At 51.1% G+C, this 22,067-nt stretch overlaps 1 protein-coding gene across 4 annotated transcripts in view; it reads left to right on the top strand.

Moving 5' to 3' along the window:
* chd8 (chromodomain helicase DNA binding protein 8) overlaps window positions 1-22,067 on the top strand; it is a 77,478-nt gene that overhangs the window by 23,062 nt on the left and 32,349 nt on the right. For all 4 annotated transcript variants that reach the window (XM_072269987.1, XM_072269990.1, XM_072269986.1 and 1 more), the window contains exons 4-19: window positions 3,139-3,500; window positions 4,816-4,933; window positions 5,556-5,717; window positions 10,857-10,925; window positions 12,654-12,709; window positions 13,042-13,159; window positions 13,256-13,339; window positions 15,303-15,440; window positions 15,547-15,668; window positions 16,109-16,352; window positions 16,473-16,649; window positions 17,898-18,041; window positions 18,150-18,405; window positions 19,928-20,138; window positions 20,511-20,706; window positions 21,714-21,881. In XM_072269987.1, coding sequence (XP_072126088.1) covers window positions 3,139-3,500; window positions 4,816-4,933; window positions 5,556-5,717; window positions 10,857-10,925; window positions 12,654-12,709; window positions 13,042-13,159; window positions 13,256-13,339; window positions 15,303-15,440; window positions 15,547-15,668; window positions 16,109-16,352; window positions 16,473-16,649; window positions 17,898-18,041; window positions 18,150-18,405; window positions 19,928-20,138; window positions 20,511-20,706; window positions 21,714-21,881 — 2,625 coding nt within the window. The remainder of the gene's footprint in view (window positions 1-3,138; window positions 3,501-4,815; window positions 4,934-5,555; window positions 5,718-10,856; window positions 10,926-12,653; window positions 12,710-13,041; window positions 13,160-13,255; window positions 13,340-15,302; window positions 15,441-15,546; window positions 15,669-16,108; window positions 16,353-16,472; window positions 16,650-17,897; window positions 18,042-18,149; window positions 18,406-19,927; window positions 20,139-20,510; window positions 20,707-21,713; window positions 21,882-22,067) is intronic.

Below are 22,067 nucleotides of genomic sequence, written 5' to 3'. Positions count from 1 at the left end.
TGAGCCAATAGGCTGGTCCTGGACTTATTTCCTGGCATAATTTACATATTACTATTTAACTATTTGTGGTTTTATTATTAGTTATTATTTATGGTGCAACTGTAATGAAAGCCAATTTCCCCCGGGATCAATAAAGTATGACCATGACTAAAGGATTGCAAGTGAGAGAATTGATCCTCTGGAAGATCAGAATGGTAATCCATGTGTGGAGCCAGAAGAAGAGATGAGGGAGATCTTAAATGAATTTTTTGTGTCTGTATTTACTCAGGAGATGGACACAGAGTTTATAGAAGTGAGGCAAAGCAGCATTGACTTAATGCACCATATACAGATTACAGAGGAGGAGGTGTTTGCTGTCTTGAGGTAAATTAGGGTGAATAAATTCCCAGGGCCTGACAAGGTGTTCCCTTGGACACTATGGGAGACAAGTGCAGAAACTGCTGGTGCCATAGCAGAGATATTCAAATCATCCTTAGCAACAGGTAAGGTACCAGAGAATTGGAGAATAGCCAAAGTTCTGCTCTTTAAGAAAGGCTCTAAAATAAACCAGGAAATTATAGGCTTGTAAGCCTGACATCATTTGTTGGGACCATTATTGGAAGATATTCTAAAAGACTGGATATTTGACTATTTGGATGGACGGACTGATTAGAGATAGTCAGCATGGCTTTATGTCATGTCTAACCAATCTTTAGAGGAAGTTACCAGGAAAGTTGATGAAGGCAAGGCAGTAGGTGTCTACATGGAATTTAGCAAGGCATTTCTTGAGGTTGGTCGAGAAGGTTCAGTTGGTCAGCGTTCAAGATGAGGTAAATTGGATTAGACATGGTCTTTGTGGGAGAAGTGGTAGTGGACGGCTGGCTCTCTGACTGGAGACTTGTGACTAGTTGTGTGCTGCAGGGATCGGTGCTGGGTTCGTCGTTGTTTGTCATCTATATCAACGATCTGGATGATAATGTGGTTAACCAGGGTAGGTCTTACACAATGAACGGCAGGACACTGAGGAGTGCAGTAGAACAAAGGGATCTGGGAATACAGGTCCATAATGGTTGAAAATGGTGTCACAGGTAGATAGGGTCATAAAGAAAGATTTTGGCACTTTTGGCACTCAGTGTACTGAGTGCCATTGAGTACATTGTTGTTGTTTGTGAGGCCTAATTTAGAGTAATGTGTGCAGTTTTGGTCACCTACTTACAGGAGAGATGTAAATGAAGTCGAAAGTGTATAGAGAAAACTTACAAGGATGTTGCCAGGACTGGAGGACCTGAGTTATAAGGGAAGATTGAAGCAGCGAGAGCCTTATTCCCTAGGATGTAGAAGACTGAGGGGAGATTTGATAGAGATGTATAAAATTATGAGGGGTAAATGCAAGCAGCGTTTTCCTGCAGAGTTTGGGTGGGACTACAGCTAGAGGTCATAGGTTAAGGGCGAAAGGTGAAAAACTTGAGGAGAACATGAGGGGAAACTTCTCTCGGTGGTGAGAGTGTAGTACGAGCTGCTAGAGCAAGTCGTACACATGAGCTTGATTTCAACATTTAAGAGAAGTTTGGATAGGTACGTGAATGGGAGGGATATGGTCCTGATGCAGTTCGACAGGAGTAAGCATGGACTAGATAGGCTGAAGGGCCTGTTTCTGTGCTGTACTTTTCTGTAACTCTGAGAAGCTGACAAAGGTGATGTAGGTAGAGTTGTGAATGTTGTCTACGTGGACTTTAGTAAAGCGTTTGGTAAGGTCCGTCATGGGAGGCTGGTCCAGAAGATTGAGATGCATGGAATCCTCTGGATTCAGAATTAGCTTGCCCACAGGAGGCAGCGGGTAGCGATCGACGGGACTTATCTTGGCTGGAGGTCTGTGATTGACTGGTGTTCTGCGGGGATGCATACTGGAATTACTGCTCTTTGTGATAGAGTTAAGCAACTGGGATAAAAATGTGGATAGGTAGGTTAGTAAGTTTGCTGATGACACAAGATTGGTGGAGAGTGTAAAAGATTGCCAAATGATACAGTTGAATGTAGATCAGTTGCCAATATGAGGGAAGAAATGGTAGATAGAGCTTTTGGGAGATCAAGTGTAGAGGGACAGTGAGGCTGGATCCTTTACAGTTTTGACGTACAGAGGGGTCTAGGGGTCTGAGTGTGCAGCTCCCTGCAAATGGCTACACGGGTGATAAAGTGGAAGAGAAGGTGGTTAGCAAGCTTGCCTTGATTAGTCAAGGAATCGAGTTCAAGAATTGGGAATTTATGTTGCAGCTTTAAAACTGGTTGGGTCACGTATAGAGCATTGCATTCAGTTCTGGTTGCCCCATTACAGGAAGGGCATAGAGCAGGGGTTCCCAACCTTCCTTATGCCAAGTGGACTACTATCATTAAGGAGTCTCTGGACCCTAGTTTGGGAATCCCACACGTAGAGGCTGTGGATAAAGTGCAGAAAGAGGTTCACCAGACTGCTGCCTGGACTAGAAGGTGTGAGCTGTGTTAGGAGACGTTGGACAGCTTAAAGCTCCTCATCCCTACTGGGGCATAGGCTGCCAGAGTCCTTCACACTGTCCCTTGGTGCAGCCCATTGAAGGTCACTCCGCTCCAAGGAATGTCGTCTCTGGACCTTCCATTGGCATTTCTGTGGCTCTTGGCTTTTTGCGGGATGAACTTGTTAGCCCGACGTCCAACCCTTCTCCTTTTGCAGTCGGGCAGTCAGGCTCAGGACCGTCAATGGCAGAGTTAGGTTGGACAATCTTGGTTTTGTTTTCTCTTGCGCGGCAGAGGCTGAGGGGAGATGCGATAGGTTATGAGAGGCACAGATAGAGTAGACAGCCAGTGTCCTATTCCCAAGGGTAGAAATGCCTAATACTAGAGGGGGAAAGTTCAAAGGAGATGTGTGGGGCAAGTTTTTTCTTTAATACAGAGTGGTGGGTGTCTGGAATGTGCTGCTGGGGGTGATGGTAGAGGCAGATACGATACTAAAGGAGGCTGGTGGAGAAAGTTTGTGAGAGGCAGCTGGTCAGAATCTTTCTCCTTTGGAGGCATTGAAAATAAAGGGGTGTGGGTTGAAGGAGGGAGGGGGAAGTTTAAAGGGGATTGCAGAAGTAAAGATATAATGAGATAGTCCTCACTCCCCACACTCTCGCCCTGTGTTTGCAGCCGGTGCAGCCCCAGGTCTCAGTGCCCACGGTGTCGGTGGTGACGGCCCAGGTGAGCGGGGCGGTGAACGAGCAGCAGCGGAAATTGGAGCATCAGAAGAAGCAGGAGAAAGCCAACCGCATCGTGGCGGAAGCCATTGCCCGGGCCAAGGCGCGCGGCGAGCAGAACATCCCCCGGGTGCTGGCCCACGGCGAGCTCAGCGGCAGGGCCCTGGGCACCGACAGCGAGGACAAGCGCCGGAAGAAGAAGACGGCCTCCCGCTCCAAGGACGCTGATGGGAAGAAGTCCAGGTCCTCCTCCGCCGCCGCCACCAAAGCTGGCTCCTCCTCGTCCGCCAAGGGCAAGGGCAAGTCGAAACTCAGGTGAGGGCGCTCCCCACCCCTCGCCCACAGCTGGTCACCTCCCTACATCGAGACTTGGTTGCCCTGGTGTAGTAAAGAAGCCTTTGAGCTGGAAAGGGTGCAGAGGAGATTTATAAGGATGTTGCCAGGAGTCTGAGGGGTGACTGTATAGAGGTCTATAAAATCATGAGGGGCACAGATAGGGTGACGGCCCACAGATTTTTCTCAGGGTACAGAGCATAGGCTTGAAGTGAGGAGGAGAGATTTAGTAGGAACCCAGGGGGAAGCTTTTTCACGTAGAGGGTGGTACCTAAGTGTAATGACCGCACTTAGTGGTTAAATATAAAAAAATTTTTAGAAACCTGTTGGACTGGTACATGGATCGGAAAAGTTGAGAGGGATATGGGCCAAAGGCTGGCAGATAGGTCAGCATGGATGAGTGGGGCCGAAGGGTCTGTTTCTGCGCGGTATGATTCTGTGACAAGTTAGGCTAGCCGGCTTCTTCGTGTTGCTGTCTTACCATAGAAACTACAGCACAGAAACAGGCCTTTTGGCCCTTCTTGGCTGTGCCGAACCATTTTCTGCCTAGTCCCACTGACCTGCAAACGGATCATATCCCTCCATACACCTCCCATCCATGTATCTGTCCAATTTATTCTTAAATGTTAAAAAAGAACCCGCATTTACCACCTTGTCTGGCAGCTCATTCCATACTCCCACCACTCTCTGTGTGAAGAAGCCCCCCCTAATGTTCCCTTTAAACTTTTCCCCCCTCACCCTTAACCCATGTCCTCTGGTTTTTTTCTCCCCTTGCCTCAGTGGAAAAAGCCTGCTTGCATTCACTCTATCTATACCCATCATAATTTTATATACCTCTATCAAATCTCCCCTCATTCTTCTACGCTCCAGGGAATAAAGTCCTAACCTATTCAACCTTTCTCTGTAACTGAGTTTCTCAAGTCCTGGTAACATTCTTGTAAACCTTCTCTGCACTCTTTCAACCTTATTTATATCCTTCCTGTAATTTGGTACCAAAACTGAACACAATAATCCAGATTCGGCCTCACCAATGCCTTATACAACCTTATCATAACATTCCAGCTCTTATGCTCAATACTTCGATTAATAAAGGCCAATGTACCAAAAGCTCTCTTTACGACCCTATCTACCTGTGATGACACTCTTAGGGAATTTTGTATCTGTATTCCCAGATCCCTCTGTTCTACTGCACTCCTCAGTGCCTTACCATCCTGCCCACCGTTGAGGTTTGATGTCAGTGGGTGGTTTTGGTCCGGGTGGCACTCACCCATGCGAATCCCATTTTCCCCCCCTGCAGCACCATCACCCCAGTGATCGGCAAGAAGCGGAAAAAAACCGGATCATCGGAGGAGAACTCGGATGTGGAAAGGTCACCAGCGCATTCCTCCAAGGACGACGAGGAGTCTGCCACTCAGGTAGGCAGAGCGAGGGCATGGCAGGAGTTTGCTGTCATTGAGTGGGACATGGCTTGGGGCTGGACCAGTTCTCTCCAGGCTAATGGGATCTCACTGACGCGCTATACAACCCTCAAACCCCATGTCATATCCCAGCCTGTAACCCACTCCCGTGGATCTATTATTCTATATATAAACCCTCAAACCCCCAGGTCAGACCTCAGCCTGTAACCCACTCCTGGGGATCTATTATTCTTTATATAAACCCTCAAACTCCCAGGTCAGATCTCAGCCTGTAACCCACTCCCAACCCTCAAACCCCCATTATTATTCTATATAAACCTCTGAACCCCTGGATCAGATCCCAGCCTGTAACCCATTCCTGGAAATCTGTTATTCGACAGATAAACTCCCTGAATACATGGAACCCACTCCCGGGATCCATTTAAGTTTGCTGTGAATGAGAACAGTAAATGGCCGGATTTCTCAGCAGGTCAGGCACGTCTCTGGACTGTGGACCTCTTTACTGTTCTCTGGGTCAGCGCTGGCATTCTCTGGGCTTTGCCTCCCCCACCTGATTCACCCCCCCCCCCCACAGCCCACCATGGTCAGCCACTCCCACTTCTCTGTGTGTGGATTCCAGAAGCGGCGCTCCAACCGGCAGGTGAAGAGGAAGAAGTACACGGAAGACCTGGACCTGAAGATCACGGACGATGAGGATGAGGAGGTGGACGTGATGGGCCCGGTGAAGATGCCGCCGATGGTAGACGTGGATACCAGCCTGCAAACCATGCAGCTGTTCGTGGTGAGTCCGAGTGAATGCGGTGTGACTTGGTGCCTCAATCTTGGCTTGTGTTACTAAGTCGCTGGGGTTTGGGGAGGAGGGGCGACTAAAAGTTGTGCATAGTTCGAGGGAGTATTGTGGAACCGGGGCTGTGGGATCCCTGAAGTTGAACACTTTGGAAGGTTGAACTTGAAGGCAGAGTACAGGGTTAAGACAGAAATCTATGCAGTGCATCAGAACAAGGAGTCTTGTAGCAACGTCCATAGATTCCCTCTGAGTTGCCGCGCAAGTTGATGGGGTGGTTAAGAAGGAGTATGGTGTGTTGGACTTCATTAGTTAGGGTATTCAGTCCAAAATCTGCAAGGTAATGTTGCAGTTCTTTAAACGTCCGCTTGGACCACACCAGCGGTTTCGTCTTCAGTTCTGGTCGCCTCGTTACAGGAAAGATGTGGAAGCTTCAGAGAGGGTGAGGAGGAGATTTACCAAGATGCTGCCTGGATTAGAAACGTACAGCATTCCTGAGGGAAGGTTGAGTGAGCTAGGGCTTTTCTCTTTGGAGCAAAGGAAGGCAGGAGGTGACTTGTTAGAGGTGTACAAGATGAGAGGCTTAGATCAAGCGGACAGCCGACATCCTTTTCCCAGGGTGGAAATGGCTGGTGTGAGGGAGCATCATTTTAAGGTGATTGGTGGACAGACACATGAACGTTCAGGGAATGGAGTGATATGGACCATGTGCAGGCTGAAGGGATTTAAGTTAATTTGGCATTGTGTTTGACACACCATGGGTTCCTATGTTGGACTGTTCTGTGTTCTATGAATGAGTTAGAGAGGGTGCAGACAATGTTCACAAGAACGTTGCTGGGACTGGAGGGCTCAGTTACAAGGAGAGACTGGACAGGTGTAAGGAGGTTGAGGAGCTGACCTGAGAGAAGTTTGTAAAATCTGGAGGAACATAGTCTGGGTCAATAGTTCTGGCTTACTGCCTGTTATGCTGCTGGTGTTTAGGGCATCAGTGAAGGTCCTCCATCTCTAGTGGTGTTCAGGGATTCCTTCATGTGTCAGAGGTTTCCTTTTGGTTTTCACTACTCTCAGTCATGCAAGTCCCAGGTGGATACTCAGGAATACAGTCACACTCAGATGTAAAAGGATTCTTCACTGCTGTTTCCGTAACAGTTTTGTTTGACTGGTCAGGGTTGTTAGCCCTGAGCTGAACCCCCGAACCTGGAGGACTGGTGGACCACTCTTAGTCTGGCCTTTACCCTTTGACCTATTTGACATGGGTGACCTTACCAAGAGCCAAAGCATGAAGTCCTGACTCCACCCAACATAGCTCTCCGGGTCATTGAGGCACGCAAGCCTCCAAACCCTACGACAAGGAGGATAGTCATTGCAGAAGAGTTCAAAACTGGATGACACAGGCTTATGGTAAGAAGGAAGAGGTTTGGGGACCTGAAGGGCAACTTTTCACCTGAAGGCAGGGGTTGCCAGAAGATGTGGCTGAGGCGATGTTTGACCTCAGTCTTTTCCAATAAACCTTTCCAATTCACGTACCTGTGGAACTGCACTTTGAGGGGCAAATGAAATTGGCTTAGATAGGAATCATGGTTTGCATGGACCTATTGGCTGAAAGGCCTACTTGCGTGCTGTGTGACTCTGTTGCCTGGTGTTGAGGATCATAGTTATCAGGAGAGCCCAGGCAGACTGAGTTTATTCTTACTGGGGCGTAGGTTTATAAAATTATGGGGTAGGGGGTCTTTCTCCCAGAGCAGGGGGGTGTAACACTGGAATGCACCGGTTAAGGTGAGGGGGGGAGATGTTAAATACAATGTGAACTGTTGGTGGATCATACAGAAGGTGATGCTTATCTGGAGTGAGCTGCCAGGGGTGGTGGTGGTGGAGGCAGGTACAGTTACAATGCTTGTAAAGAATTGGGCGTTTTAGCTCAAAGGTGAGGTTGGACAAACTTTCTTTCATAATCTTTTTATCGATTTTCAAATGTACAGACATAACAACAGTATTAATACAGAGAGATTGGGATTACATTGTTAATAATTGACATAGACAATTAAAAACTACAGATAATACAAGTATATTCGACCTCCCAAACTCTTAGTATGATTGAACATGGTAGAGAAAAAAAAAAGAAAAAAGAATATTAAAAAACCCCAAAAAAAAACTAAACTGAACCAAAAAAAAAGATCTAATCTAAACAAAACAATTCAAGGCTAGGCTGATATGTTACATCGAATACATCGTTAATGTCGTTAACTCCTCTCCTCCATCCATATATCCTAGGTTAATAAAAAGGATTCGGAAAAGGTCAGACTACATCATATGAAAATATTGAATAAATGGCTTCCAAGTTTCTTCGAATTTAACCGAAGGATCAAGAGTAGCACTTCTGATTTTTTCTAGATTCAAACATGATATAGTTTGGGAAAATCATTGAAATGTAGTAGGGGGATTTTTCTCTTTCCAATTCAATAAAATGGATCTTCTAGCCATTAATGTAACAAATGCAATCATCCAATGGGCTGAAGAGGATAGAGAACTATGTTCCATCGTTGGTAAAGCAAAAATTGCAGTAATAGGATGAGGTTGCAAATCAATATGCAAAACTGTTGAAATGATATCAAAAATATCTTTCCAATATTTTTTCAAAAGAGGGCAAGACCAGAACACATGAGTCAAAGAAGCTACTTCAGAATTGACATCTGTCACAAACAGGATTTATATGAGAGTAAAAGCGAGCTAGTTTATCCTTAGACATATGGGCCCTATGTACCACCTTAAATTGTATCAACATATGTTTAGCACATACAGAAGAAAAACTCACCAATTGAAAAATTTTCTCCCATTTCTCTATAGATAATTGAAGTTGAAGTTCCCTTTCCCATTCATTCTTAATCTTAGCTGATATGCTTGGTTGTATTTTCATAATTATGTCATAAATAATTGCTATTAAATCCTTCTGATAAGGATTTAAACCTAAAATTTTTTCCGTGATATCAGTTGAATGTGAAGTCGGAAAGGTTGGGGAGGTTGGATAAACTTGGTTTGTTTTCTCTGGAGACTGTTGTGTATTTAATATTTCAATAATATTTGAGCAATCTTATGTGTATGTAGTTTAATTATTTGAACGAACAAGTATGCTTAATTACAGGTTACACTTAAAAGTACATGAATTGCGTACATCATCACGCTGCCACTTGAGATGTGCGCCTCGCTTAAAGTAAACTCAAAGTTAGACCTGCATTTTGGACTCCCACGTCCTCCTTTGAATTAGTTTAATGTTTTGAAGTTACAAGACATAACAGAGATCTGTTAGAGGTTTATAAAATTTTGAGAGGAATTGGTTTATTATTGTCACAAGTACTGAGATACCGTGAAAAGTCTGTCTTGTGTACTGTTCATACAGATCAAATCATTACACGCTGCACTGAGGTAGTACAAGGTAAGACAATATCGATGCAGAATAAATTGCTGTGGAGAAAGTGCAGGGAAACCATAGTGCAATATTCTAATGACTGCAATGTCAGGAGTCTATCTTACTGTTCAAGAGATCTGATTACAGTGATGACAGTATTGTCCTTGAGCTTGGTGGTAAATGCTTACAAGGTTTTGTATCTCCTGCCTGATGGCGGGGCGGAAAAGAGAGACTATCCGCGGTGGGTGGGGTCTTTGATTCTGCTGGCTGCTTCACCGAGGCAACGGGAAGTGTCCATGGAGGGGAGGCTGGTTTCTGTGATGTGCTGAGCTTTGTCTGCACTGTGCAGTGTCCTGCGGTCACGGGGAAGGCGGTTGCCGTACCAGTCCAGATAGGCAACGCTAAAAATTGGTGAGGGTCGGCGGGGACGTGCCTAATTTCTTTTAGCCTTTTGAGGAAGTAATGGTGTTGGTGAGCTTCCCTGTCCATGATTTCAATGTAGTTGGACCAAGACTGAGGTTCACTCATTAGAATTTGAAGTTCTCAACCCTCTTGACCCTCAGCACCATCAGTATGGACAAGAGTGTGTGGACACCACTCAACGCTCTGAAGTCAATGACCTGCTCTGACTCTATTATAAAGCACACTGCCAGTCCTTTTCTCCCAGAGTGGAAAGTGTTAAATACTGGAGGGCGAGTATTTTTCCCACACAGTGGGTGTCTGGTAAACATTTCCGAGGGAGTTGGAGGCAGAGGTTCTGGGCGTGTGGCTAGCGGAGGCAGTGATTGATAGTGTGTCTGGAACACGCTCCAGGGAGTGGAGGAGGTGCAGGTTTTCACAATTTCTAGTAAACATCTGGCTAAGCACTTGCCCCCCCAGGGCCGAGAAGTGTTCGGCCTGAATGCTGGGAAATGGGACTGATGCAGATAGGGACTCGAGTAAGCGCAGTGTCGCTTGGCTGTAGGGTCTGATCCTGCACTGTCAGACTGTACAATATGATTTATGCAGTCCCCCATCACCCACATCGCCCATTTTCCTGTCCCATCCCTTCTACCCCAGCTGGTTCCATCTGCCCTTCACTCTTCCCAAATGGTTCCCATTCTCACCTCTGCTTGCTTGTCAAAACCTGGTCTTGTGGCCTTGGTGTTCCTGTTGACCTCCCTCTGGTCTCCACCATCATCGTCCATCACCCCCAGCTGCCTCCACCTACCTGTTTGGTTTTGACTCACTCCATCTATCATCAGCCTGCCTTCCTATCCAAGTAGGAAATGAGCAGAGCAGGGGTTCCCAACCCTTTTTATGCCATGTACCCCTACCATTAACCGTGAGCTCTGTAGACCACAAATTTGGAAACATTGTCGAGATGCCGGAAGCACTGTATGCATTTCTGGTATCCCATTTCAGGAAGGCTGTGGACATGGTGCAGAAGATATGTGTAGATGGAGCGAATGGAGGGATATGGATGATGCAGAGGTGGAGAACGTCGTGTAAATGGGCATCAAGATCAGCACAGCATTGTGGGGCCGAATGGCCTGTCTAGTACTGTCTGTTCTACTCGTACGGGCATGATTGGGTCAAATGGGAATGACTGGCATCAGTGCCAGCAAGGATGAGGACCAAAGGGCCTGTACGATTCTGCGAGCCGACCCTTGACAGACCCTCCTGTGGGTGGGGGAGTGAGCTTGCTCTGTGCCACTGATTTTGCACGTAACTGCCATCTCGTTTCTCCTCAGGAAAACCCCAGTGAAGAGGATGCTGCTATCGTGGATAAGATCCTCTCGTTCAGGGTGGCGAAGAAGGAGGTAGGTGCTCCAAGTCGCCGAGTTTGACACAGGGTCAGGGTGTAGAAATAGGATACCATGCGGTCACAAGGAAAGGCCTGATTAGACAACCTTCGACTTGGGTCTTTTCCTGTTGGGCTTTTTACTGACTCATTCATTTGTTATGAGCTGTGTCATATGACGTGGGCCATCATGGCCTTTCCATGACCATGATTGTTCTTGGCAAATATTTTTACAGAAGTAGGTTGCCTTTGCCTTCTGGGCAGTGGCTTTACAAGTTAGGTGACCTCTCCTCCAGCCATGATCAATACTCTGCCTGTTGTCAGTGGTCACATAACCAGGGCTTGTGATATGCACCAGCCGCTCATACGACCATCCACTTCCTGCCCCCGTGGCTTCACGTGACCCTGGTCGTGGGGCTAAGCAGGTGCGACACCTTGCCCAAGGGTGAACTACAGGCTAATGCAGGGAAGGAGCGGCTTACTCCTTCTTTGCTAGAGACGTATCTCCATCCTGTGAGCCTGCTGCTCCTAAATCGTTCACTGCCCCTTCCAGCAGAGAAACCGCGGAGCGTTCTGCCAACAATAGCAGAACAAATCCCCCCATCTTGTGCCCCTGCAGACAGCTGCAGGCAGTTTTCCCAGCTTGTGCCCCAAATGGCCGAATCGTCTGCTGACAACAGTAGGGCAATTCCCATTTCAGTGGGTGGGAGCGATTCCAGCATCTCTTGAGAAGCCTGGTGGAGTAGAGAGCAGGGGGTCCTCTCACACCGTGGTCATGTGGATATGGAGTACATGGATTAACCCTACCACTCAATAGGGAATGTTTCTCCCCCCCCCCCCACCCCTACGGTTTGTTTGTAGACGTGAGGGCAGGGTAATATAAACATAGAGCAAACTGCTAGTTCAGCACTCTAGTTGCCCCTCCCCTGAAACATAAGAGGCCATTCCTTCATCGCAGCCGAGTCTGGAAGTCTGGAGGGCTTCTGGAAGGGTGAACATGAATCCATCCCCCCCCCCCCCCCCCCCCCCGGCTTCCATCCCATAGGATGATGATGGTTCCTTTCACTCAGTTAGTGAGGTGGTACCCCACTCCTCAGAAAGGAACAGCATGTGCGTGAGTGGATTTTAGGTGAGTAGGGGGTTGCACAGGTCCGGACCCACCCTCTCGACATCCCCTTCCGGATCCAGCGGCATGGTGGTGTCCAAGACAGCTGGGGGAGGTTCTGTTGCAGTGAATGGCCAGACCAAGCTTCGATGCAAGGGATGCCCTTTCCGCGCTTCACGGCACGTGTTTGCTAGATGGCCGTTGACCGTACGAGAGGGTTCATCTGCCCTTTGACAGGTTTTTTGTCCTGCAGGGTGTCTAGCCACCCTCCTCACTGGGCAAGCCTGGTGGGGGAGCCGGTTTAGTTGCCGACCACCCGACCATGCGACAGGTAGTACTGGGTTACATGGTACCAGTAGCACTCAGATGAGTGACCATTCATGTCCCCCCCTCCCCCCCCCCCCCATAGCACCACCTTCAGGACTGGATGTACCTTAGCAGGCAGCCTTCAGGTGCAGGAGTACTGCGCTCTGCAGTCAGTGACGAATGTTCATCCAACTTGCGTTTGTTGGCAGACTCTCGAGGGTGTTGGGAGTGGGGGTGGGGGGGTTGAACTGTCGTGGGAGGTGCTCCCTCCCTCCCTGCTCCCCAACAAGGCTCTGGGAGACTGCGACTTACTTCCATTCCCTCTGTCTCCTGCAGGTGTACCAAGGACAGTACATGGAGGTGGAGGAGTTCTACGTCAAGTACAAGAACTAGTGAGTTGCCGCCCTCTCCCGGTGGGGCAGGGCGTGGGCGCTGAGCCCATCGATCCGGGGGCTCTGTGTCCGTGGGGAGGGGTCTGCCGATGCCGGGGCAGCCTCCGGGCAGGGTGTTTCCGCCTCCAGAGCGAAAAACCGCTCCCTCGTTCCAAAGGAGGATTTGTATACACTCTGTGGTGTAGCGCTCCCTCCGCGCCGATCCACCCATGCTGTGGCGCTGCTTCCTCGCTGCCCCTCCGTCCACACCGCTGCCTTCCTCCCTTCCCTCACACAGCAAGGTGCTCCCCCCCCCCCACTGTACCTTTCTCAGGTGGGTTCCTGTGTTACAGTTCCTACCTGCACTGCGAGTGGGCCACCCTGCAGCAGCTGGAGAAGGACAAGCGTATTCACCAGAAGATCAAGCGCTTCAAGGCCAAGATGGCGCAGATGAGGCACATTTTCCACGAGGTGGGTACCACTGGCCGGCCACTTCCTGCTTCTTGCCCCCCTCCACTCCACTTCTCCCTCCACCGTCTCTTAACTCCTCCTATCCTCTCTCCCCAGGATGAAGACCCCTTCAACCCAGACTACATCGAGGTCGACCGACTGCTGGAGGAGTCTCACAGTGTGGACAAGGATAATGGCGAGGTGAAGAGAGGCAGGGAGGGTGTCACAGGAAGCAGGGGAGGAGATGGAGTCTACTGTTGGAAACAAAAGCAGTTCAGTGCTTCCTCTAGGCCAGGGGTTCCCAACTTTTGTGTTATGCAGTGGATTGGGGTCTGTGGGCCCCAGGTTGGAAACTCCTGCTCTAGACTGTGGGTAAGCTGCTGGGGAGAGAGTGCCGAGTTGCAGGATGGCGTGTATATGTGTGAGAAAGTCTGCAGGTACTGGAAATCCAGAGCAACACAACACACACACACACACACACACGCACACACACGTGCGCACACACACACACACACACACACACACACAAAAAATGCTGGAAGAACTCAGCAGGTCAGACAGCATCTACAGAAATAAGCAGTTGATGTTTCGGGCTGAGACCCTTCTTCAGGACTGAGAAGGAAGTTGGGAAGATTCCAGAATAAAAAGGTGGGAGGGGGGGTGAGGAAGAGGCTAGCTGGAGGGTGATAGGCGAAGCCAGGTGGGTGGGAAAGGTAAAGGGCTGGAGGAGAAGGAATGGGATAAGAGAGAAGAGGGTGGACCATAGGAGAAAGGGAAGGAGGAGGGGACCGGGGTAAAGTGACAGGCAGACAGTAGGAGAAATCGATATTCATGCCATCAGGTTGGAGGTTACCCAGACAGAATGTAAGGTGTTGCTCCTTCACCCCGAGGGTAGCCTCATCGTGGCACAAGAGGAGGCCATGGACTGTAAGTGGTGTCACAGGTAGACAGGGTGGTGAAGAAGGCCTTTGGCCTGCTGGCTTCCTCAGTCATGGGGGTTATTTTGTTGTCATAGAAGATGTTGATGAGTCCACGGCCAGTGTATTGTGTTCAGTTTTGGTCGCCATGCTAGAGGAAAGCTGGAAAGAGTACAGAGGAGACTTCTGAGGGTGTTGCCAGGGCTCGTCTGAGTTACTGAGAGAGGTTGGACAGGTTGAGTCTTTATTCCTTGGGGCTCCCTACTCTAGTCGAGGGGTGACCTTACACTGTAATATGTAAGGGGCATAGTTAGTGTGAAATTTCCTCAGGGTTGGGTGGGTGCAGGCTTAAGGTTAGAGGGGAGAGATTTACTAGGAACTTGAGGGGCAACTTTATCACCCGGGTAGTGCATATATGGAGCAAGCTGCTGAAGAAAGTGAATGAGGCAGGTACTTTACATTAACAACATTTATAAGGTAGTTGGTCAAGTACATGGATAGGAAAGGTTTAGAACAGGCCTCCCAACCTGGGGTTCATTGACGCCTTAATGGCATTAGTCTATGGCGTAAACAAAGTTGGGAACCCCTTCGGAGGGATACAGGCCAAATGAGAACAGATGGCACCAGCTTGAATGGGCTGTCTTCGTCAGCTTGGACCAGTTGAGCCAACGGACTTGTTTCTGTGCTGTTTAACTGAATCTATGAGCGAGGGTTGGAAGGGCAACCTAAGACATTGATTGTGGGTCTTCATGCCCCACTGGTGGTAATGAGAAGAGGGCATGTCCTAAATGGAGAGGGCCCTTAGTGATCGATGTGCCCCCCCCCCCCACCCCGAGACAGTCACTGTCTTTTGGAGATCTCATCGATGGCTGACCAAGTCTGCAACCCTCTGCAGCCTCTTGTGATCCTGCGAATTGGAGCCTCTGTTACGGGTGATGATGCAACCAGACAGAGGCTCCTCTTGGTACACGTGTAGAAATTTGCTCCTGTCTTCGGTGATATACTAAATTTTTTCAATCTCCTAATGAAGTAGAGCCACTGGCGTGCTTTCGTTACTAATGCCTGAAGCCCAGGGCAGATCCTTGGTGATGTCGATGCAACAACTAATTTTGCATTATACATGGGTGGTGTCTGATTGTGAGTTGAGTCAAGATAAGAATTGATTGCAATGGAGGGACAGAGTACACTTCCCCCTCTCCCTCCCTCCTTCCCTCTGTTTCACCCTGTCTCTCTCTCTCTTTTCTCAGCCGGTGGTCTATTACCTGGTGAAGTGGTGCTCCCTGCCCTATGAGGACAGCACTTGGGAGCTGAAGGAGGATGTGGACGAGGCGAAGATCGAGGAGTTTGAGCGGCTCCAGGCCAGGAAGCCCAAGCTGACCCACGTGGTGAGCAGTCCACACCTTCCCCTTTCCCCTCCTGTCTCCTCTCCCGTCCTGTGGGGCCTGATCATCCCCCTCCTCTCACCCTCCCCTCTCCTCCTTCGCCCTGCAGGAGCGCCCGCCGGCCAAAGCCTGGAAGAAGCTGGACCAGTTCCGGGAGTACAAGAATGACAACCAGCTGCGCGAGTACCAGCTTGAGGGCGTCAACTGGCTGCTCTTCAACTGGTACAACAGGTGGGTAGGTGGGGGGCTGCTCCCTGCGCTCCCTGTGGGCCCTCAGAAGGCAGGGGTGGAGGGGAGGCAGGGGTTCCCAGAGGTGGATAGGGGTGAAGAGGATAGAGCGGATCATGGACAGGAGGGAAGGGGGTGGAATGCATCGCGGAGATGGGGAGCAAGTCATGATGTGGAAGGGCAGAGGGGAGGGTTTAGGGCAGGGAGCGGCATGGGGGAGAGACTGGATCACGGAGGCTGGTGGAGATTATAAAGGGGCAGGATGGCGTAGGGTAGGGAAGGGTCATGGAGCCAGGGTGGGTCTTTGGGCGGGGGGGTGGTTGGTTACAGAGACGGAGGGGCAAGGGATGATGTTATGGAGGCAGAAATAAGGAGGGGAGTAGTGGTGGAGGAGAGACTGATGCTGACGATCCCACCCTCCTCTCCCCACCCCCCAACCACAGACAGAACTGCATCCTGGCTGACGAGATGGGCTTGGGGAAGACCATTCAGTCCATCACCTTCCTGGAGGAGGTGTACTCTGCCGGTATTCAGGGCCCCTTCCTCGTCATCGCCCCGCTCTCCACCATCACCAACTGGGAGAGGGAGTTCAGCACCTGGACTGACATGAACGCCATCGTCTACCACGGCAGTCTGGCCAGCCGGCAGATGATCCAGCAGTACGAGATGTACTTCAGGGATCCCAAGGTATCTAGTGCACCGCGGCCCTGTTCCCCCATTCCCTGTGCCCACTCTCCGTCCGCCCTCCCCTCCCAACCCTGCCCCCCCGCCCACCTTGGTAACTCTGCCCCCTTCCCTCCCGAGCAGGGTCACTTCATCCCAGGAGCCTACCGCTTCGACGCGCTGATCACCACCTTCGAGATGATCCTGTCGGACTGCCCGGAGCTGAGGGAGATCGCCTGGCGCTGTGTCATCATCGATGAGGCTCACCGCCTCAAGAACCGCAACTGCAAGCTGCTGGAGGGCCTGAAGCTGATGGAGCTGGTAGGGGCCGCCAGCCGCCGCCACCGCGGGGCAGGGTGGCGTGAGCGCTCCATCATCCCCGGGCTCCTGACCCCGTCCGAACCAGGAGCAGAATCCTGCCCTGCTCCTTAGATTGTGCCCCTACTAACCCACCACACGGATACCCTCTGGGCGAAAAAGTTCTTCCTCATTAAATGTCTCCCTCTCACCTTAAACCTGTGCCTTTTAGTTTTAGATTCCCCTACCCCGGGGAAAAGTCTGTGACCGTCCACCTTACCTACACCCCTACACGAGGAAATCTGCAGATGCTGGAATTTCAAGCAACACACGTAAAAGTTGCTGGTGAACGCAGCAGGCCAGGCAGCATCTCTAGGAAGAGGTACAGTCGACGTTTTGGGCCCAGACCCTTAGTCCTGATGAAGGGTCTGGGCCCAAAATGTCGACTGTACCGCTTCCTATAGATCCTGCCTAGCCTGCTGCATTCACCAGCAACTTTTACGTGTGTTACCTAACCCTTTGTGACTTTTATAAACCTCCCAACAGGTCACCTCTCAGCCTCCTCCACTTCAGGGGAAACCGTTCAGTCTCTCCTTATTACTCGAGACCTGCAGTCCCAGTAATGTCCTGTGGGTCCTTTGTGCACCCTCTCTGGCTTAATCACACCCGTGTAAGTGGGTGACAGGAACAGCACGCAGTACTCTAATTGCAGTCTGACATACAACCTTGTACGGCTGCAACACAATATCCCAACCCCTGTTATCGGTGCCCTGACTGATGAAAGCTAACACCTTGACCACCCTGCCTGCCCGCGACTCTACTTCTAGGGAACCATGCACCTGTACCCCTGGCTTCCCTCTGTTCTGCTCACTCCTGCAAGGTGTTCCTACAGTGTTGCTGTACAGTGATCAGGGTTGTGCTGGTTGGTTCAAGAACGGAATGATTGAAGGGAATTTGCTGTTCCTGAACCTGGTGGTGTGCGACTTGGGGCTTCTGTGCCTGCTGCTTGATGAGGAAATGGCCGGGTCTAGTGCCTTCTGTAGATACTCCCGCTGGTGGGAAGGGATGTACACATAATGCTGGAGGAACTCAGCAAGCTGGGCAGCATCCATGGAGGGGAATAAAAAGCTGAAACCCTTCAATGGGTCTGACTTGCTGAGGGATGTGCCCCCAAAGTATTGGGCAGTCCTCTGCTTCCTGCCTTCCTGCGTGTTCAGGTTGCTGTCCCAGATTGTGATGGTGCCTCTGACGGGTTGCTGGTCTCGCCCACAGGAGCACAAGGTCCTTCTGACCGGGACCCCCCTGCAGAACACGGTGGAGGAGCTGTTCAGCCTGCTGAACTTCCTGGAGCCCTCGCAGTTCCCCCTGGAGTCGGCCTTCCTGCAGGAGTTTGGGGACCTGAAGACGGAGGAGCAGGTAGGGACGGTACAGGGAGGCGGGGAGGCGCACGGTGGGCGTACCCGGCTCGCGGCTCCCCCTGCCACGCTCACCTCACCGCTCTGCCTTTTTCCTTCCCGGAGACAGGTGCAGAAGCTGCAGGCCCTGCTCAAGCCCATGATGCTGCGGCGTCTCAAGGAGGACGTGGAGAAGAACTTGGCCCCCAAGGAGGAGACGATCATCGAGGTGGAGCTGACCAACATCCAGAAGAAGTACTACCGTGCCATCCTGGAGCGCAACTTCACCTTTCTGGCCAAGGGGGCGGGCCAGGCCAACGTCCCCAACCTGCTCAACACCATGATGGAACTGCGTAAATGCTGCAACCACCCCTACCTCATCAACGGTGGGTGGCCGGGGGTCCCAGCCACTGGTTGGGCGGAGGGATGATCAAAAATAGAATAGCAGATCCCCATCATCTCCCTCAAATCCAGGGATTCAGGGGGTTTCTGTACTGAATAACAGATCCCCGGGAGTCATTTACAGGCTAGTATCTGATCTCAGGGTTCAGCGGGGGTCTGTATAGAATAACAGATTCCCAAGTGGGTTAGAGGCTGGGATCTTATCCAGAGATTCAGGGGGGTTCTATATAGAATAACAGATTCCCAGGTGGGTTAGAGGCTGGAATCTTATCCAGAGATTCAGGGGGGTTCTATATAGAATAACAGATTCCCAAGTGGGTTAGAGGCTGGGATCTTATCCAGAGATTCAGGGGGGTTCTATATAGAATAACAGATTCCCAGGTGGGTTAGAGGCTGGGATCTTATCCAGAGATTCAGGGGGGTTCTATATAGAATAACAGATTCCCAGGTGGGTTAGAGGCTGGGATCTTATCCAGAGATTCAGGGGGGTTCTATATAGAATAACAGATTCCCAGGTGGGTTAGAGGCTGGGATCTTATCCAGAGATTCAGGGGGGTTCTATATAGAATAACAGATTCCCAGGTGGGTTAGAGGCTGGGATCTTATCCAGAGATTCAGGGGGGTTCTATATAGAATAACAGATTCCCAGGTGGGTTAGAGGCTGGGATCTTATCCAGAGATTCAGGGGGGTTCTATATAGAATAACAGATTCCCAGGTGGGTTAGAGGCTGGGATCTTATCCAGAGATTCAGGGGGGTTCTATATAGAATAACAGATTCCCAGGTGGGTTAGAGGCTGGGATCTTATCCAGAGATTCAGGGGGGTTCTATATAGAATAACAGATTCCCAGGTGGGTTAGAGGCTGGGATCTTATCCAAGGGTTTAGGTGATTTATATATAATATAGCAGATTCCCAAGAATGGGCTTCCAGCTGGGACCTGATCTATGGGTTTGTGGGAGGATCTTATATATAGAATAATAGATCCACAGGAACGGCTTACAGGCTGGGATTTGATCTATGGGTTTCGGGGTGGTGGGTTTACAGGCTGGGATTTGATCTGTGGGTTTCGGGGTGGTGGGTTTACAGGCTGGGATTTGATCTGTGGGTTGGTGGGGGTGGTATATGCAGAATAACAGATCCTAGGGTTTCAGGGTTTATTTATAGAATAACAAAAAAAAAACACAAACAAAGAAATCCATGGGACTGGGCTGTAGCTGGGATCTGATCTCAGGGTTCAGGAGGTTTATATATAGAATAACAGATCCCTGGATGTAGGTTACAGGCTGGGATCTGGTCCTGGAGTTATGTAGGTTTATATATGGAATAACAGATCCCTGGGAGTGGGTTACAGGCTTGGATCTGATCCAGAAATTCAATGTTGAATAACAGATCTCCAGGAATGGGTTGCAGGATGCGATCTGATCCCGTGGGGGTGGGAGAGTACAGATTCCCGGAGCAGTGGGCAAGCTGGTGTCTGACCGAGCTCCCCTCGTTCTCTCCCGCAGGAGCAGAGGAGAAGATCCTGGGTGAGTTCCGGGAGACGCACGACCCGACAGCGCTGGACTTCCACCTGCAGGCCATGATCCAGTCGGCGGGCAAACTGGTGCTGATCGACAAGCTGCTGCCCAAGCTGAAGGCGGGCGGGCACAAGGTGCTCATCTTCTCGCAGATGGTCCGCTGCCTGGATATCCTCGAGGACTACCTCATCCAGAAGAGGTGAGGGGGCTGCCCCGCCAGCACACCCTCCAGCCCCTTCCCTATCCTTTCTCCCTGCCCAGACCAGGGTAGTTGCTTCTTGCCCTCATTAGTCCCTCCACCCCACCCTCCACAGCTGGGTTAGGGACGGGACGGAGAGTGTGTGAGGTTTATGAGGAAGAGCACAGGGGAGGGAGGTGGTTATAGGGATGAGGTGTATCTGGTCTGCCCTGTTACGCCTAGTCTATGACCCTCAGTGTTTTTCGCCACCCCTCAACGCTTCCTCCCACTGCATCCATCATCTCCCTCAACCCCCTCAGAGTCCAACTCCACCATGTCCCCCTCACTATCTGCCCTCTTCTCCACCCTCACCATCTCTCCATGCCTCCCCAGGTACCTGTACGAACGGATTGATGGGCGGGTGCGGGGGAACCTGCGGCAGGCTGCCATCGACCGCTTCAGCAAACCGGACTCGGACCGCTTTGTGTTCCTGTTGTGTACGCGGGCCGGGGGGCTGGGCATCAACCTCACTGCCGCAGACACCTGTATCATCTTCGACTCCGACTGGAACCCCCAGAACGACCTGCAGGTAGGGCAGCGGGGAGGGGAGGGGGTTGCGGGGAGGATGGGGCTGCGTACTCCATCTCCCTGCCTCCGCCTCTCACTGTCCTCTCCCTCTCTCTCTCTCCCGCCTTCCTGTCTCTCATTGTCCTTTCCCTCCCTCCACTCATTGTATCCCTACCATCCCTGTCTCTCACAATTCTTACCTTCTCCCTCATTCATCCTCCCCTCTTCCTTCGTCCTCCCCTCTTCCTTCGTCCTCCCCTCTTCCTTCGTCCTCCCCTCTTCCTTCGTCCTCCCCTCTTCCTTCGTCCTCCCCTCTTCCTTCGTCCTCCCCTCTTCCTTCGTCCTCCCCTCTTCCTTCGTCCTCCCCTCTTCCTTCGTCCTCCCCTCTTCCTTCGTCCTCCCCTCTTCCTTCGTCCTCCCCTCTTCCTTCGTCCTCCCCTCTTCCTTCGTCCTCCCCTCTTCCTTCGTCCTCCCCTCTTCCTTCGTCCTCCCCTCTTCCTTCGTCCTCCCCTCTTCCTTCGTCCTCCCCTCTTCCTTCGTCCTCCCCTCTTCCTTCGTCCTCCCCCTCTTCCTTCGTCCTCCCCTCTTCCTTCGTCCTCCCCTCTTCCTTCGTCCTCCCCTCTTCCTTCGTCCTCCCCTCTTCCTTCGTCCTCCCCTCTTCCTTCATCCTCCCCCCTTCCTTCATCCTCCCCCCTTCCTTCACCCTCCCCCTTCCTTCACCCTCCCCCCTTCCTTCACCCTCCCCCCTTCCTTCACCCTCCCCCTCCCTCCTTCACCCTCCCCCTCCCTCCTCCACCCTCCCCCTCCCTCCTCCACCCTCCCCCTCCCTCCCTCATCCTCCCCTCCCTCCTCCACCCTTACCCCTCCCTCCCTCCCTCATCCCACCTCTCCCACCCTCCCTCCTTCCCTCATCCCACCTCTCCCTCCCTCTCTCCCTCCCTCTCCTCCCACTCCCTCTCCACTGCTCCTTCCCTTCTGCTTCTCACCCTGTCCCACGCCTGCCTCCCCCTCTTCCCCTCCCTGCTTCAGGCCCAGGCTCGCTGCCATCGGATCGGCCAGAGTAAGGCAGTGAAGGTGTACCGGCTGATCACCCGCAACTCGTACGAGAGGGAGATGTTCGACAAGGCCAGTCTCAAGCTGGGCTTGGACAAGGCTGTGCTGCAGTCCATGAGTAGCCGAGAGAACAACATCAACGGGGTGAGTGCCGCTCGCTGCAGGTGCCCGGTGCTCAGAGATCTGACCCTGGGCTGGATGGGTGTTGTGTTCCATGGGATACGACATTGATCTGTATACAGGACCCTGGAGTGGGGGAATGGGTTGTCCCATTGGCAAGGGTCCACTCTTTGTGGGGAGAAAAAGGGATGATGATGCTTTGGAAACAGT

The sequence above is a fragment of the Mobula birostris genome, chromosome 10 (genome assembly GCF_030028105.1).
Source record: "Mobula birostris isolate sMobBir1 chromosome 10, sMobBir1.hap1, whole genome shotgun sequence".
Taxonomy (NCBI): Eukaryota; Metazoa; Chordata; class Chondrichthyes; order Myliobatiformes; family Myliobatidae; genus Mobula; species Mobula birostris.
The sequence above is the reverse complement of the archived record's forward strand: the minus strand, read 5'-3'. Positions and strand labels throughout refer to the sequence as shown.